The following is a 14937-nucleotide window of genomic DNA, read 5'->3' on the forward strand; positions in this document are numbered from 1 at the left end:
TAAGGGGATACCAAAGGGTACAGTGATGTAGAGATGTTGCTGCGTTGGCTTTGTTTTTCTCTTGTGTTCTGTTATGAGCTATGTGACAAAACCAAGCTTCACAAACATTTCTAGGCTGCAGACTTTTTAAGAGAGTCCTGGATAAGCGTGTCTGTATCCCAGCACAACACCTCTGATCTTGAGAAGGCCCTGGCCCAAGTGCTTTATAGTTCTGTACGCACCATTTGAAAGGACCAGTGTCTGCAGTAGTATTTGTCCACACTGTGCATCTGTTTCCAGCATTTTGCTTCTCATGTCTACCTCTTAACACTGTTCCACTCACAAAAAAGTTGTGCTTAGCTTCAAAAGTCCTGGTGAAATTGTTCAGTAGCCGAACCGTTCTGTCCCATGATGGGGGGACATCCCCAGTTTGAGCGAAGTGCTGCTGTTTGTGATGAAGGCCTGTCAGGCTGTAGGACAGGTGCACGACCAAAGGCCCATCCACTTGGGTTTGTGTCAGGTTGGAAGGGCAGCTTGCTTCCCCGTCCTGGCATGGAGAAGGGGTTGCAGTGTCAGGTCCCCTGAACTTGCCAGGGGTGCTGTGTGGCCTGAAAAAGCCACGAAGGGGAACAAAAGGGGAAATAATGAGTTTGTTTAGATTAAAACTCCTTCCTGGGTCATCAGTGCAGCTGTTGCTTAGTACCTTGTCTCAGCTTCTGAATACCCTGCCCGTCTGACTGCAGCCCAAGGCTGATGTCGAGGGCTCCAGCACAGCATATTCCCCCAAGGCAGGGGTGTGCAGGGACATGGTCTCTTCAGCTTTGGTTTGGGCTTTCCTGGACAAAGGCCTGAATGACAGAGAGACGGAGGTACACGTCTCCAGCACTGTTAGTTCAGCAGTCTCCTCAGCAGGCTGTTGATGGCTTTTGTCTGGACTCAAATGTACTTGCAAAAATGATGCTGACGCTTTGCTTCCTCCTGGCCTTCCTTCCATCTCCCTGCAAAGCAAAAATATTCTAGCAGAGCAGTCACCAGGGTCAGACAGGGAGGCTGATGAATGGTGCCAATGTGCTAGAGCCAGGGATTTTTGTCTCAGCTTCCCATTCCTTCTGCATTTTTCTCATTTACTGGATGTAAAGAGCCGCACTGGACCGAAGTGATTATATTTGCCCAAACTGCCTTTTTAAAGGCTGCAGAGGAACAGAATTTTTTTGAAGCCGAGATGCTTGCTTACCTCCTGGGTGGCTTCCCAGAGCTCTGCCCACAGCTGTAGGGAAAGAACAGGGTAGAGCAGGACTGGAGAATGTACCAGCATCGCTTCCCTGGGGTGAGCACGAGGTGGCCCCTTGGTTCGCTCTAAGAGCTTGCTAGCTCCCCCACGCTTGCACTCGGCTTTGCTTTGAGCTTTCAGTTCAAAAAGACCCAAAACTCTTCGGAGCTGCCAGATGTCACCTGCTTTCATTTGAAATCACGCAAAACATCAGGGTTCACTCGCTTCAGTCAAAATCACTTCTAGGCTTGCTCAGAAAGGGCTTGACCTGGCGCTCCTGGAAGCCAATGGAAATTCCATTGCTGTTTCAGTGACAAGCCTTGGTAGCGCTGGGAGCTTGTGACAGAGGCACGGGTTTTCCACTGAAGTTTGTGGATGTCTGAGGCAATTTGAGAGCTGCTGCTCCTCTCTGGGAAGCACCTCTTCAAACAGTACGTAGGAAATGGCAGCGTGTCTCTTTCTGCCAGGAAATGAGATTGGGGGTAGGGTGAAAGGTAGGTCTGACTTCCCTGACAACAGACATGACCTTCTTCGTTTGAGCAGCCTGTGTCTGAACTGGCAAGCTGCTGCTGCAGCAGAGAGCATCATTTCCTCGGAGCAGAAGCTGCGGCGTGGTTAGACGCCTCGGCACCAGCCCTGAGAGGGGGATTGCTTTTGTCCCTGACGTGAGGCCAAACAAAGTGAATTACATGGTGAATGTAATGAATCATTTTTCTTGTTTGTAGCACTCTTCTGAGCTACATGATAGTAGGAACTTGAAAAGCATTTGGCTTTGGTCTGTTTGCTCCCAACAAAACCTGAAGAGGTTTGTCTAGCTACTGCAGGGGGAGCTGACTGAGGACAAAAGAGCACTTGGGCTGTTTCCAGCAGTTTTCTTCTAATCTGACTGCTCAGGCTCAGGGAGGTGGCTCTTTGGATCCAGAAGGTGAGAAGTTCAAAGAAGTGAGGCAAAGCTCATCCGATAGACACTGCAAAGCTGTGGTTTTGTGATTTTTATGGATTGTTTGAACTGTATTTCCAGCAAATTACATATTCATGAACTGTACTCATTCTTAGCTAGACCATGCATTTCACAAGAGCTGTATTATCTGTGACTGCAAGTTACCGGATCAGCTGTAACTCGAGCATTTTTATGCATGTACTTTGATACTTCTGAACAGCAGGAAACGTGTGTTGCTCCCCCTCTGTTCAAGGCTGATCAGCCATCTGGTAATTCTCACTAGAAGATACGTTATGCTTTTTCAGCTATGAACTGGTCTCAGCAGGGAGCTACATCTTCACAGTGGTCTTTGGGCTACTGAGAGGTGAGCGGGTGCTACACCTGCATTTGGAAAATGTCAGGTTAAACCAGCACCTGAAGAAAAAAACAACCAACCAAAAAAACAACCCACAGATTTGCTGTAGTTTTTTATTAGACCATTGCAAGTAACTTCAGACCAATAGTTCCTTTGTACGAAACACTATGTGCAAATGCTTGATTGCAAATAGGAGTCCTGTCCCAGGACAGGCACAGACCACGAGCTCTCTAGCATCCCTACAAGGATGGCAGGAGAGGAGCAGAGGAAACAGTAGAGTTTGAAAGCCTTTGGGATGGGTTATTTTGGAGACATGGAGATGGAGCACTGGCATTTGATTTGGGAGTCTTTGTGATATGGCACACATCAGTTTCCAAGTAAGACAGGGAATAAAGCATAGGAGAAACCTCTGTGTGACAACCTGTAACTGCTTGGAAAACTGCTAGGAGTTCGGTAGCAGCCTGGAAGGATGTGATTGGCAAAACTGTTTTTTTTTCTGATGACTTGAATGACGGAATAGAGATTGTGTTTGTTAAATTTGTAGGGTGTTCTGAGCTGGGAGGAACTACAGGCACTTCAGAGAACCAGGTCTGGAGTTGCAGCTGATCTTGGCAAGTTGGAAAAATCATCTAGAAAAGAGGTGAAAGTTCAGTAGAAGCAGTATGAAATGAGAAGTAAATAATCAGGGTGACTGGAGAAAGCTGCTCCTAATGAAAGGTGTAGAGACCATGTTCAGAGTTGAGTGTGGTTTGCATAGCCTAGAGTAGAGAGGTTTAAGGAGATAGATGTGACTGAAGTCTTTAAGTATGGGCACTTTCTCAAACAGGAAAGGAACGATTGCTGTTCTGGCCCTCTGGGGTCAAACAAGGAGTTTGGGACTTCAGTTACAGGAGGAGCAAAACTGCATTTGGGAATCAGGAGTAGCTTTGTAGCTGCAGGGAGGGTGATGTGGTGGAGTCCCTCGCCTGGGAAATACTAAACATGGGGAAAACAAGGTGGAGTTGATCTGTGTTGGCCTGCGGATGGTCTCTCACTTATCCAGGTCCTTCTAGACCTGCTCGTTAAGATCCTTGTAAGTGGGCCAACAGCCACTGAGAACAATGAGAACACATTTGTGAGGAGCAGGGTTTTGTACGTAATCATATTCTAAAACCTCTTTCTGAAAGTCAGCTGCTCTAACGCTACAAGGAAAAGAGCACTGCAATTAAGGAGAAGTTATCTGATATACTGTGCTTTGGTCAATGTTCAAGGGAGGCTACAAGATTGTACTTCCCACTGACTCAGTTGGCAGCATAACTTCAACATTTCATTAGTCCATAGAAAGGAATTGCAGATAAGGTATGTACAGAACTTGTCTTTGAACTGCAGCGAGTGACAGCTTGGCTGCGTGAACACCAATCCGTGAGACATAGCACTTGCTAATGATCAGGCTGACTTGTCTGCTCCAGCTTCCTTTGTTTTCCAGTCACGCTGGAAAACATGCCATTTCCATGCTATTTGATGTTTGCGAGGCCTTTTGCTCCAGCAGGGAGATGGACAGCCTTCTTCCTCCAGCACAACTCTGTACCTGTGTGGGAAGAGGAATGTGGCACAGCATTGGAGACAGTAACACGAGCCAGATGGCGCAGTAAGCATGCTAGTTGTTCATCCATGGAACAAATTGCTTAGGGACAAATCGTAGGGAGCATGAAACACTCGAGTTAGGGCAGTGGGTGGACAGTGTTCCCAACTCCCCAGACATTTGCATTCCCGGGAAGGTAACGTTGAAGCTGCAAGGTGTTACAGGGTTACCATAAAACTTGGAGCTTGGGCCAGGTGCCAAGTCTGCCTGCCAGTGTCTCTGTCATCTTAAAGAGCAGGTAGCAATAGGGTTAGACCTAGGGCAGCACGTGCGGCTCCGTACATGCTCATAGCATGGGCACAGGGGATGAAGCCCGGAGCTCCCCTGGTGCTGGCTCCCACCACCACCAGACAATTCATGCATTGTGGCTACGTCTGCTGCCTGGTCTGTGTCTGCCCTCCAGATGCAGCTGCAAAAACCCCGGTGGCCAAGGTTGCGTTGCACATCACGCACGTGAATGCTGTGCTGGGCTCTGGCAGGAGCGAGGATCCCCCCAGCTAGGAGAAGGCCTCCGTGCATGTGCTGAGTGGGTGAAAGCGGAGCGCTTCGTGCCGCGGAGCTGGAGCAAGAGGCACTGAGTAAGCAGGGCCAATGCATCTATGACTGTGCTTCCCCACAGAGTTCCTCTGAGGGGGGGAAATCTGCTGTTTCATGCAAGGAAAAGTTATGTAGACAAGCTGTGTTTTGGTGCCTGGTTTTGTGCAAAAGATGGAAATCCTTTCCTGCCTGGTCTCTTTTCATTCCTTTTCCTGTCAGTCATGGCACGTGTCACCAGTGGCTGTGGAAGAGACAGCACAGCCAGGGCCCAAGACTACTGCAGCCTCTAGTGTGTGAAAAGCAGCATTAGCTTAAAGATTTTCACATGAGAACTGCTGGTGATTGACAGGACGTACAGCACAGTCATTAAAACCAGAAACGTGTCTGCTCTGGAACCCCTCACCAGCATCCTGAATTAAAGCGTGTAACCAACGTCCTAGCAGTGTGGTGCAAATGTGAGCACAGCCTTGGGTTTATCCTGAAAGTTTTGTTTTTGTAGCATGGTTTGGCTCACTTCAGCAGCCAGTAAGGGGAGAATTTGTGCAGCATGCTTGGGGTTGGCTCACCCAGCCGCGTGCGGGTGTGCGGTGTGCTCACAGCCGCATCTGTCCAAGCTAGGATGCCGATGAGCAGATGCGGCCCAGCAGACTCCAACGAGGCAGGTGTAATACAGGTATTCTGGCTGGATTTAAGCGTGTTGCCACCAGTGCTGCACTCAAAACAGCTGGCGTTGTTACCTACACGGCAAGCTGCTGTCGCGTTAGCTCACGTCAGATGCCAGCCACTTACAGTATGCGCCATCACAGCATGACTGCAGTTGGCAACACACAGGCAGTCACATGCCAGCAGCCTCCTGTAAGGGTGGGGGAGTGTGTGGGAAGAAGGGGGGGAAGATACTCCCATAAAATGCCTTAATGATTTATTTTTAATATCCATTTTTTAAGCCTGGGGAATTGCAGTCCATATGCTTTTCCCTCCTGGCTCTAGTTGGCAAAGAAGCTGATGAATATGGTCCTTCGTACTCCTTCCATTTTGCAAGGAGCCAGAAAATATGGCTATATTTAGCACGTTTCCAAGGCCAGCAGCAGAGTCTGTTGCTGGGTGGTGATTCCCTGGCTGGAGGCTCGTGTGCCACCCTGGGAAAGGGTGGGAATGTGTGTTGCCTGGAACCAGTACTCATGCAGAAACAACAGCACCAAAACAAACTCCACTGACTGCAGTGCAATGGGTGCAGTGGTTACAGCAGGCTCCGCACGCTGCTCATGACGTGGGTCAGTCTCTCACCATGCCCTTCCTAATGCACACAGCCATCCAGTTCAGGTGCTTGTGTGGTGCTCAGTGCTTCTGTGTAGGGCTCTGAGACCGTCTCGTGCCTTTGTGCTGAACATCGATATGCTGGAGCCGCAGCTACTCACTGCATCAGAACAACTGGTGCCTTTTAGTGGTAAAAACGTTCATCTGAAGCTTAGGAGCCTGACTCCTCTTTTATTTTCTCTTCCCGTTTTCCTAGGCCAACCCAGGTATAAAATGGAGTTGTCCTTATTTGTCCTCATCCCGCTATCCACACAGCAGATTTGCTACCAGTTCCCTGTTGTTTTCCCTGCTGTGTTTCAGCTGGCACTGAGAAGTGAATAATGTCAGTTCCTTCTTCCTTCTGGCTGCTTTCGTAGAGCTGAAACCAGTCTTGAAAAGCTTTTGTGTTGCTGAGAAGTGCTGAGAACTGTGGACTTTGCGTTAGAGGTGTAGAAGAAGAGATGAGCCCTACCAGCGTGGATGTTCAGCAGTGCCCATTGCTTTAGAGCAATTTTGAAAGTTTTTTTTCATAGCTGGGTGTCTGAACTGGGGTTGCCAGGAACAGGAATGTTTTGTCTCTGTCACACCATCAGTTCCTACCATTCATCGTCAGATGAAGAATCGACAGTGGAGTTGGAGAGTGAAACTCCTCTCTGTTGTGGCTTTTAAGCAGTCATGGTGAAATGCAGCAGTTAATGATGCTCGGGACTAAAATGATGACAAGTGGGAGCGAGGTTGAAAGTGTGATTTTGAATTTGCATGCCGTGGTGATTCATTTAGTCTTCCTGGAGCCATGGAAGGCCTGAACGACAGCAGTGCTTGCACTTTACAGCCTTTGCTCTGCAGTAGCATCTCCGTGCACCTCTGCAGCTCTTAGTTCCTTGCAAAGGTGTATCACAAATCCTCACTGAAACCAGCAGCCCTCCTTTTGGGCACTGATTTCTGCTCTGTCTGCAGACAAGGCCTCATGCCGTATGTTGTTTTCTTGCTAACAAAAACATTTTGTTTTCAGAACCCCCCAGTTGGAATCAAATAAACTTGGTTCTGAAGGGGGGGGAAAAAGTCAAAGCTTCACACCAAGCTGGGGTGCCTGCAACCAATGACATGCAGAGTTTCAGTTAGAATAGCAAAGCCCTTTTCTAGCTGAAGTAGGCCCTGTAAGTATTATTTACAAAAACGGTAGCTGTTTTATCTTCTCCATTCCTGCAGTCTGGAAGCAACTTACCAGATTTATTCCAAATTTGGTAGAAATTTAGTGTTTTCCCAACACAAGGTACTTGTGCCAAGTTTCAGCCAGGAGGAATTTCTAGGATTAATGCGTAAGCCCTTGAAGGCTGTAGCTTAGAATAGAGCAGCTGCCTGGCCGGGGGCAGCGCGCGGCTCTGAGCGGGCCTGCATCCCTGCAGGAGCTGGGATGCTGCAGACGTGCTCTGAGCCTGAACGCTGGGCTCCTGTTTGGTCCCAGGTGACGGGAAGGGCCGCGGAGGGACCTGATCCTATGGAGCTGGACAGATGCCACCTTGTTTGTGAGCTCCTCGATACACATGGGCTGGGGAGGGGAAGGCCATAAACAGATCACAGGAACAACTTGGTTTGGAAAAATAAATTCAAGATGGTGTCTAACGTCACCTGGAAGCAACGTGGTTGCTTTTGCTGTTCCTCCTGTCTGCAAGCAAGGTGAGCAGGCTCAGTCTGGGAAGCAGGAAGGACAGCCCAGGCCAGCCTAATTCCAAAAGTCTCCTTCTCCTCCTGGTTTAATGCGTTTTTTTACCTTTTAGTAGTGCTGTCTTATCTGGGCACCAGCAAGCTGTGTGGTGCCATTTTACCCTCACTTGAAGCAGATGTAAGAAAGCGTCTGGCAATGAAGATTCATGTACTCAGGGCCTGGGAGCAATTAGCTCACTGCTAGGGATCTGGTGCTGCTGGATTGCAGGGAAGCCAAAACAATAGCGTTAAAAAGCCTCCTCTCTTTCAGTTTGGTTGTCAGGAGACACTTAGCACCTCCTCTAGGAGCAAGGCAGAAGCAGAGGCCTGCCTTTGCAGGGTGAGAAGCTTGCGAGTGTTTTTTTTCCTGTCCCAGCAGGTTTAGCCCATTGCTTCTTGCATTTAATTATTTGCCTCTAAATAACAGTGGTGAGCCAGGAGTTCTGTATAACTGCTTGATCCCCTCAGAGCAGATAAGAGGAGTGTGTCTCCAGTCTGACGCTCCATTGTACAGCCCCTTCCAGCTGCAGACCAGCTCTGCAGCCCTCTTCTCCACAAAGTCCTTGTCCCGACCAGGAAAGGGGCAGCAGAAAGCACACCTCCAGCTTGCAGCTCCAGCAGCCTGCCTTTCCTGGTGTGCTCAGAGGGTTAAAACCCATCCTCTCCAGTGTGTCACAGCATTGGCTTTGTGCAGTGATTCCACCTGTACTTCTGTACTGGCACAGACAGGCATTAAAAATCCCCAGGGGAGCATCCTCAGCTCAGGCAAGGGGCATCACAGAGAGGCTTCCACGAGCCAGAGCCCGGTGTCCGGTGGTGTATAACGGGGTGCACATGTGGATCTGGTTATGGGGTTATGGTTATGCTGTGTGTGATCCTGCCAACAGGCAGGGACGTGAGATCACCTTGTCTGCCCTTTGTTTTTTTGAAAGCACACTTAATTATATTGAGGCTGAGAACTCAGTGTCCAGCCCTTGGAGAGAGTGCCTGGGACACGGGCTGGGTAATGGATGCTCCTATTCCTGTGCTGTCTGCAGTAACAATTATTAGGTATCCGTCACGTAACAGCTCTGCGTCCCTCAGGTCTGGCCCTGTTTTATTAGGCTCTGAATAGCCACAAGGAATTAGTGTCCCCTGCTCTCCCCTCCTCCTCCCCTTGCCCCCCGCCCCCCCCCCCCCCCCAAAAAAAAAGGAAAAAAAAAAAAAAAAAAAAACATTTTTGCATAAAGTAATTTATAAAACTTGTGCATAAGTTGTACAAAATATCTCTGTTATTCTGTATGCCTCTTTTGAGGAGGAAGAACATAGAGAAAGGAAAAATCACTATTTTTGAAGAATTATTTATTCTTAATGTTAAAATTTGTCACTAGTTTTGTGTGCTTAGTGGGCTATTGGCATTTATTTTTTAAATTATATTTTTATTTTGTATTCATTTTATTTTATTTTAAATATATTTTAATATATTAAATATAATTTTATATATTATATTGTATATATTTCATTTTAAATATATTTCATTTTACATATATTTTAATATAATTTTATTTAAATATATTAAATATTTTATAATAGTGTATTTATTTGAAGATTCATATGACTACTGGCAAACACTGTTATAGCAAGGTACTGCTTACAGGTGGTTTTTGGAAGAGATTCTTTCAGTTTATTTCAGGTAACTTGTATCATACTGACACTGCTTCTCTGGGAGCCACAGGTTTCACTTGTACTTTTGTTTATTTGGGGGGGGGGGGGTAATCGATGAGGCAAAGTACTGTGGCTTTTAACGAATGAAAGCACAAAGGGGAAATTGTTTTAATTATTACTCCTGTTACTGCTGGTCTTCAGTACCTCAGGCTGCATGCCTGCTGAAGACCAGAGGTACTTCTTACAGGGAAGCTGTCTGATGTTTTACCCAAGGCAGCTGGGGAAGCGGCAGAGACAGTTTTGTTTCTCGCTGTCTGGTTGTCAGGGCCAGTTAAGTGGCCTGGTGCTGGAAGGGAGGGGAATCACGAATCACAAGAAAATGGGGAATTTTGGGTATTGCTTCTGGAACTGTTGTTGCTAGCTTCTCAGAAGAGTGGTGTTTGTGTTTTATTTTGTTAACGTCAGGAAGCCTCACTTTTGGATTCAGCTTGATAGCGTTCAGTTAGTGTTAGAGCAGCAGAAGTCACGTTGCTCTTTTCTTCACCTGACTATTGCATTGCTACAGGAAAATCAGAAAAGTAGCACAGTAGGTACCAAAATGCCTCTGTTGGGATGATTGTGTTGTTACAGTAACCCAAACAATCCTTAATTAAATTTCTCTGGCTGCCATGAGTGTTACACGCACTGAGATGCTGTTTCATTATGTTTTCCAGGGCCGGTGTACCCGAGAGAACTGCAAATATCTCCACCCTCCCCCACACTTAAAAACGCAACTCGAAATAAATGGACGCAACAACCTGATCCAGCAAAAGACGGCCGCAGCCATGTTTGCTCAGCAAATGCAGTTCATGCTACCGGGCGCGCAGCTACAGCCAATTGTAAGTTACAGCAGTGGACTGGGTTCACGCCGGTCCAGATTTGTTTCCTGTTTACTTCTGGAGGTCTCAGCCCTGTGCTTGAGCTCAAATAGGCAGATCTTCCTTCTGTGCTGACTCAGGCAGCATCTGGGTGGGTGTTGACTGCCTGAGGGCACCCGAGTGTGGGACTGAAGAGCTACAGCAAGCCTGGCCTTCGGGTTGGTCTCATCCAGTCTCTGTTGTCACACACTGTAAGCAGAGGGCTGTGTGATGCTGCCTCTGCATATTCTTGCAAGGTGTGGCTCCCCTTTCCTCTGGTAACTAAGTCCCTGTGAGATTCAGGGCACCAAGTGGAAGCGTCTTAGCGCTAGCTGGATTTTTGACCAGTTAATTCATGTACATCGCAGAAATTGAGTGTCTTGATTCCAGTGGGTCGCGTTTTGGATATCTGTTCTGCACTGGGGTGAGGATGCTGGAATTCTTCTCTTCTGTGGCAAGAAGCCAGCTGAGTGCCTTGGACCAGGTACATTGCACTCAAAGGCTAAAAACAGGGAAGATGAATCCCACCCAGACTGTAAGGTATTTGTGTCTGGGACTGAGATGAATTTCATTGCAGTTGCCCCAGCAGAGAACTGTGTTAATGTCGCAGACCTGTCACGGTTTTTCACAGTAATGCTGCTTTATACCTACAGCAGGAAAGTTTTACTTCTCTTCAGGTACGGAGGGAAGCCTGTGGGAGATAGGTGTTTGCAGAGCAGGTGGTGTGATGAAGCCTTTGTTAGCTGTCCCTGCTGTGGGCTATCAGTTAAAGCAGGTTTTTGGGCTGGAGAACCCTGTTAATGCCAGGGAGAGGATGGCTTGTGCCTGCTGGCTGGTGTATCTGGGAAGAGGCAGCAATTGTCTGTTGAGTTTGAGTCTGTCACTGTGTATGTCTTTAAGAAAATGTCAAAGGTCTTGAAGTAGCTCTTCGGCGCTGACATAAATAAGCTGCACATTTTTAACTGTGAGCCTAATTAGGAATTTTCCATTTAAAGTCATGGCTGAATGTCTTTCCTGGGGCAGTGTGCACTTGATGTGCAGTTGCTGGGTGAGGCTCCTTGGGCTGTGCCACCCAGGAAGTCTGACTAGATCCCTAGGACAAACTCTTCTAGCCTGAAGACACACGAGTCTATGAACCAGCCTGCACTTGGCCTCGTGGTGTCCCATCTACAGTGCCTGGCTTCTCTGCGCAGACAGGGCTTCAGACTTAGCATCCATCACCCCACCTTTGACAAGCTCAGGTATCACTGGTTTATATAAGGCATTGAGGGAGTGTTTTTCCTTCTCGGAGGCTGTTGTGCTGTTTGCTATAGGAGTTTGTGATGATGCTGTGCTTCACTCTGCCACTGGACAGAGGCATTTCTGCCATTTGCTGTTCTTTCTTTCTTGTGAAGGCTATTCCATAATCATCCTGCATGTGCTAGCAGCTTTATCTTCTCCCTGCCATGTAAGATAGGGGTGTTAATTCTTCCAATTTTGAAGGTGGAAAAGTAAAGCAGAAAAGAAAACTGGCCACAAGAAGAGTCATTAGTTGCTCTGGATCTGAAACTCAAATCTGCTGCAATCTTTGCACCTCTTTTTGTGGAGTATGCTTTTCACCGAAGTGCGTGTACATGAGAAGGAAATCCTGAATTCCCACAAAATGGTAGCACTGGTTTCCTAGCCCTGTATCGAAAGCAAACCTTTCCTGTTTGGGGTTTTCCTCTGTGGGGAATTCACAGTGGACGCTCTTTGGCTGGCTATTCAAAATATCTTTGGGATTTCCTCTTTGGAAAGTTCCCATCTTCCCACTTTGCAATCTTGCAGGTCCAGTTCACTTCTACCACAATTTCTCTGCTGCCTTTTAAATTGCCTCTGAGACTGAATCTGTTGCTTTGTCTAGTTAGTGCTCTCATTTCAGAGGTAACCTTATCTGATGAGAAAGGTCCTGGTTTCTAAATTGTGCCATGAGGGAGACGTGGGCAAAGAAAAATAAAAATTTGTTCTGCGACGACTGCTCATTTCCTGCTTTCCCACACTTTGCTCAGAGTAAACGAGCTCTTGTTGTAATTCCTGCTGCCCAACTTGTTCCACACCAGTTTCAGGACAAACAAGAGACTGCTCTTTCACCTGCCTTTGATTTCCCAAAGATGCTGCCAGTGGAAGCAGGCTTTGAGAATTTTTTTTTTCCTCTCTCTCTAAATGAGAAGGGTGGGGCCTCCTTCTGGCTACACATGAAATTCTTCAAAGCAAAAAGCATTATATCAGATGCAGCAGCAGAGCAAATCCCATGTGAGCAGAAAGCTGATCAACGGTATGCCTGCTTAATTGGAATGCTTGCCAGAGACGAGATTTGAAGCCATATATTTAATAGCTCCAAACAATAGCTGAATGCCTAGATGTTTTCAAGTGCATTTTCACCAGAAAATCTACTATGTAAAAACAGTACTTAATTTAGCAGCTTTGCATCACAATTTCTGAAGTGGCATTGGATGTGTCTGTGTATGAGCTTGCATCTGAACATTCACCATCAGATCTTCTTGCACCACTGCTGACATCCAGCGAGAGCTAATCTTCCCGTTGAACCAACAGTCAGGACCCTCCTGATGCCTGTTTAATGAAGGCACTGCTTGGAGAACTGTGTCCCAGGTGGGTTGTCTGCTGCACACTGCTCACAGAAGCCTACTAGGTGTGAATTAATGGTTGCTAGCGTGAGCCTATTTCTCTGAAGTCTCTGGTTGCTCTCTGATGTTGCTGTTAACCATCCATGCAAAGCTGAGAATCACATGAATGTTTGATGCCCATGATGCAGTTTTAAACAGAATGCCTCATGCAGCACTTAAAAACAAGTCAGGCAAGGACACAGAGGAGAGTGTTTACTCTGTATGTTATACTCCTCTTAGAGGAACCTTGCGGAGATCACATAGGTGCCAAGGAGGAAGGCTTTGTAGTAAAATTTCAACTTTTAAAGGTCCAAATTCACCTTAACTGCTGGCTTTGGCTGAACTGTGTTGGAAGTTCTCTGGGATGGTTTTGCCTATGTCTCTGTTGAAGACCAAGTAGAAGTCATCTTGAAGGTGGATAGAGCTGGGTGCTGGTATTGACATGGAGAGCTATTGCAGTCAGTGCTCAGATGCAGCTACTTTGAGGCGTGTGTGCAGAAGTAAGGACACCAAAAGGTGATGCACTCTGGGCCTGATCCACACCCTTTCTGTTCTGTTTTATCCCTTTGCAGTAGTATGAGGCAGACTTGTGGAGCTGGCCATGGAGGTGCTTCAGCACCGACTCCCGAACTGACCCAGTGGTGCCTGGCTGTGGCTTGCAAAGTGCTGTCCTGTTAGTGCTGTCTGAACAGATGGATAGAGCACCGCAGTGCTGGTACAGCTGCCTCTGCTGCCTTGCAGCTGCTTCTACGGCTGCTCTGGGAAGTTGTTTCCCCTCTCTGCACTCCTTGCTTTCAAGCCCTACATTTTTTCTTCCTGTCAAGCTCTTTGTAGACTGAACTGTCTCTCCAGGTGTCTTGACATCATTCAGTCACACGCACCCCCAATGACGACCTGATCCAGGCTTTAACCCAGGCCTGAGTCCCTCTCCTGGTGCAGCAGGTCTCTGCCACTGCCCTGTGGTACCGATCGAGGGGATAAAGCACAGGGTGACCAACTTTCTTGACCAGTAACATGGAGTAAGTGCAGCAGATTTGAACTGATATTTTGGGCACATGCTTGCTCCATGCAGCAAAAATCTGGTCCTCTGGACCAGTAGTCATAGACATACTAAGAATGGATAAGCACAGGTACCTTTGCCTGCCTGGGAGCTGGTATCTGCCAGCAGCCAGTGTCATGGGGCATTTACACCTGACTTTTATGCAACAGCAGCCCAGTCTTTGATCTAGGAGTGTGTCTTTGTGGTCTGACTGGGGAAAGAAGCATCTGTTGTAACAGGCACCTGGACACTTTGTCCAGTGGGTTCACTCCAGCCCGCTCAGCCTTCATGCTAAAGCGATCGTCTTGCAGCAAGTCTCATGTAGTTGCATTGTATGGGAACACAAGTTTTTGCTTTTTCTGAACAGTACCACTTGTGTCTTCAATATCGGGGTCTTCAGCCTTGTCAGTACAAGATCCTTATCTTCTATATTTCTATCACCAGCTGCCTTTTTATTTTTTCTTTTACTGGGTCTCTCATTTTCAGGCTTTCCCTTTTTAGGGGCTGAGGTAACTCAGAATCAACACTTCCCGCCTGAGGCAGCACTTGTGCTGTGCTCAACAAAACACCAACCCATCCACTGCCTTCCTCTTCACGCCCACTCTGTGTTTCTGCTGTAGCTTTAGCACAATTTCTGTTAGGCAAATTGAATGCACCTTCTAGTTTGTTAACAAAATCAGCTGTTCCAGGTCATATGTCATGCTGGTGACACACACTCCTCCCTTGGACAGTCCCTTCTCTGTGCTCACACCTCCAGCCCAACACCTCCTGTGGGTCTGGGAAGAGCTCAGAGTTGGGCAGTCAAACAACGGTTGTAGTGGACAGAGCCGCCTGGGTCTTTGGCAGGTGTTCCTCTGCAAGATAGGCTCTCAACACCCATTTCAGCTTTTTTCATTCTTGCAAGCATTTTAATATTTAGTAAGCGAGTCCTGTGAGCTGCTACTGGTTTGAACCCCTCTGCTACTACACGGTAACCTGTTTCCCCCTGCTCAGGAGTTACTGGTGGTGTTTGCACAT

At 47.4% G+C, this 14937-nt stretch overlaps 1 protein-coding gene across 7 annotated transcripts in view; it reads left to right on the forward strand.

Annotated features, from left to right (window-relative positions):
• MBNL3 (muscleblind like splicing regulator 3) overlaps positions 1-14937 on the forward strand; it is a 91017-nt gene that overhangs the window by 51689 nt on the left and 24391 nt on the right. For all 7 annotated transcript variants that reach the window (XR_004750445.1, XR_004750446.1, XM_035325160.1 and 4 more), the window contains one exon: positions 10057-10221. Coding sequence is in view for 5 of the 7 variants with exons in the window: in XM_035325160.1 (XP_035181051.1) it covers positions 10057-10221 (165 nt within the window). In the remaining 2 variants the exon portion in view is untranslated. The remainder of the gene's footprint in view (positions 1-10056; positions 10222-14937) is intronic.

Source organism: Oxyura jamaicensis, chromosome 4 (assembly GCF_011077185.1).
Source record: "Oxyura jamaicensis isolate SHBP4307 breed ruddy duck chromosome 4, BPBGC_Ojam_1.0, whole genome shotgun sequence".
In the NCBI taxonomy this organism is placed as follows: Eukaryota; Metazoa; Chordata; class Aves; order Anseriformes; family Anatidae; genus Oxyura; species Oxyura jamaicensis.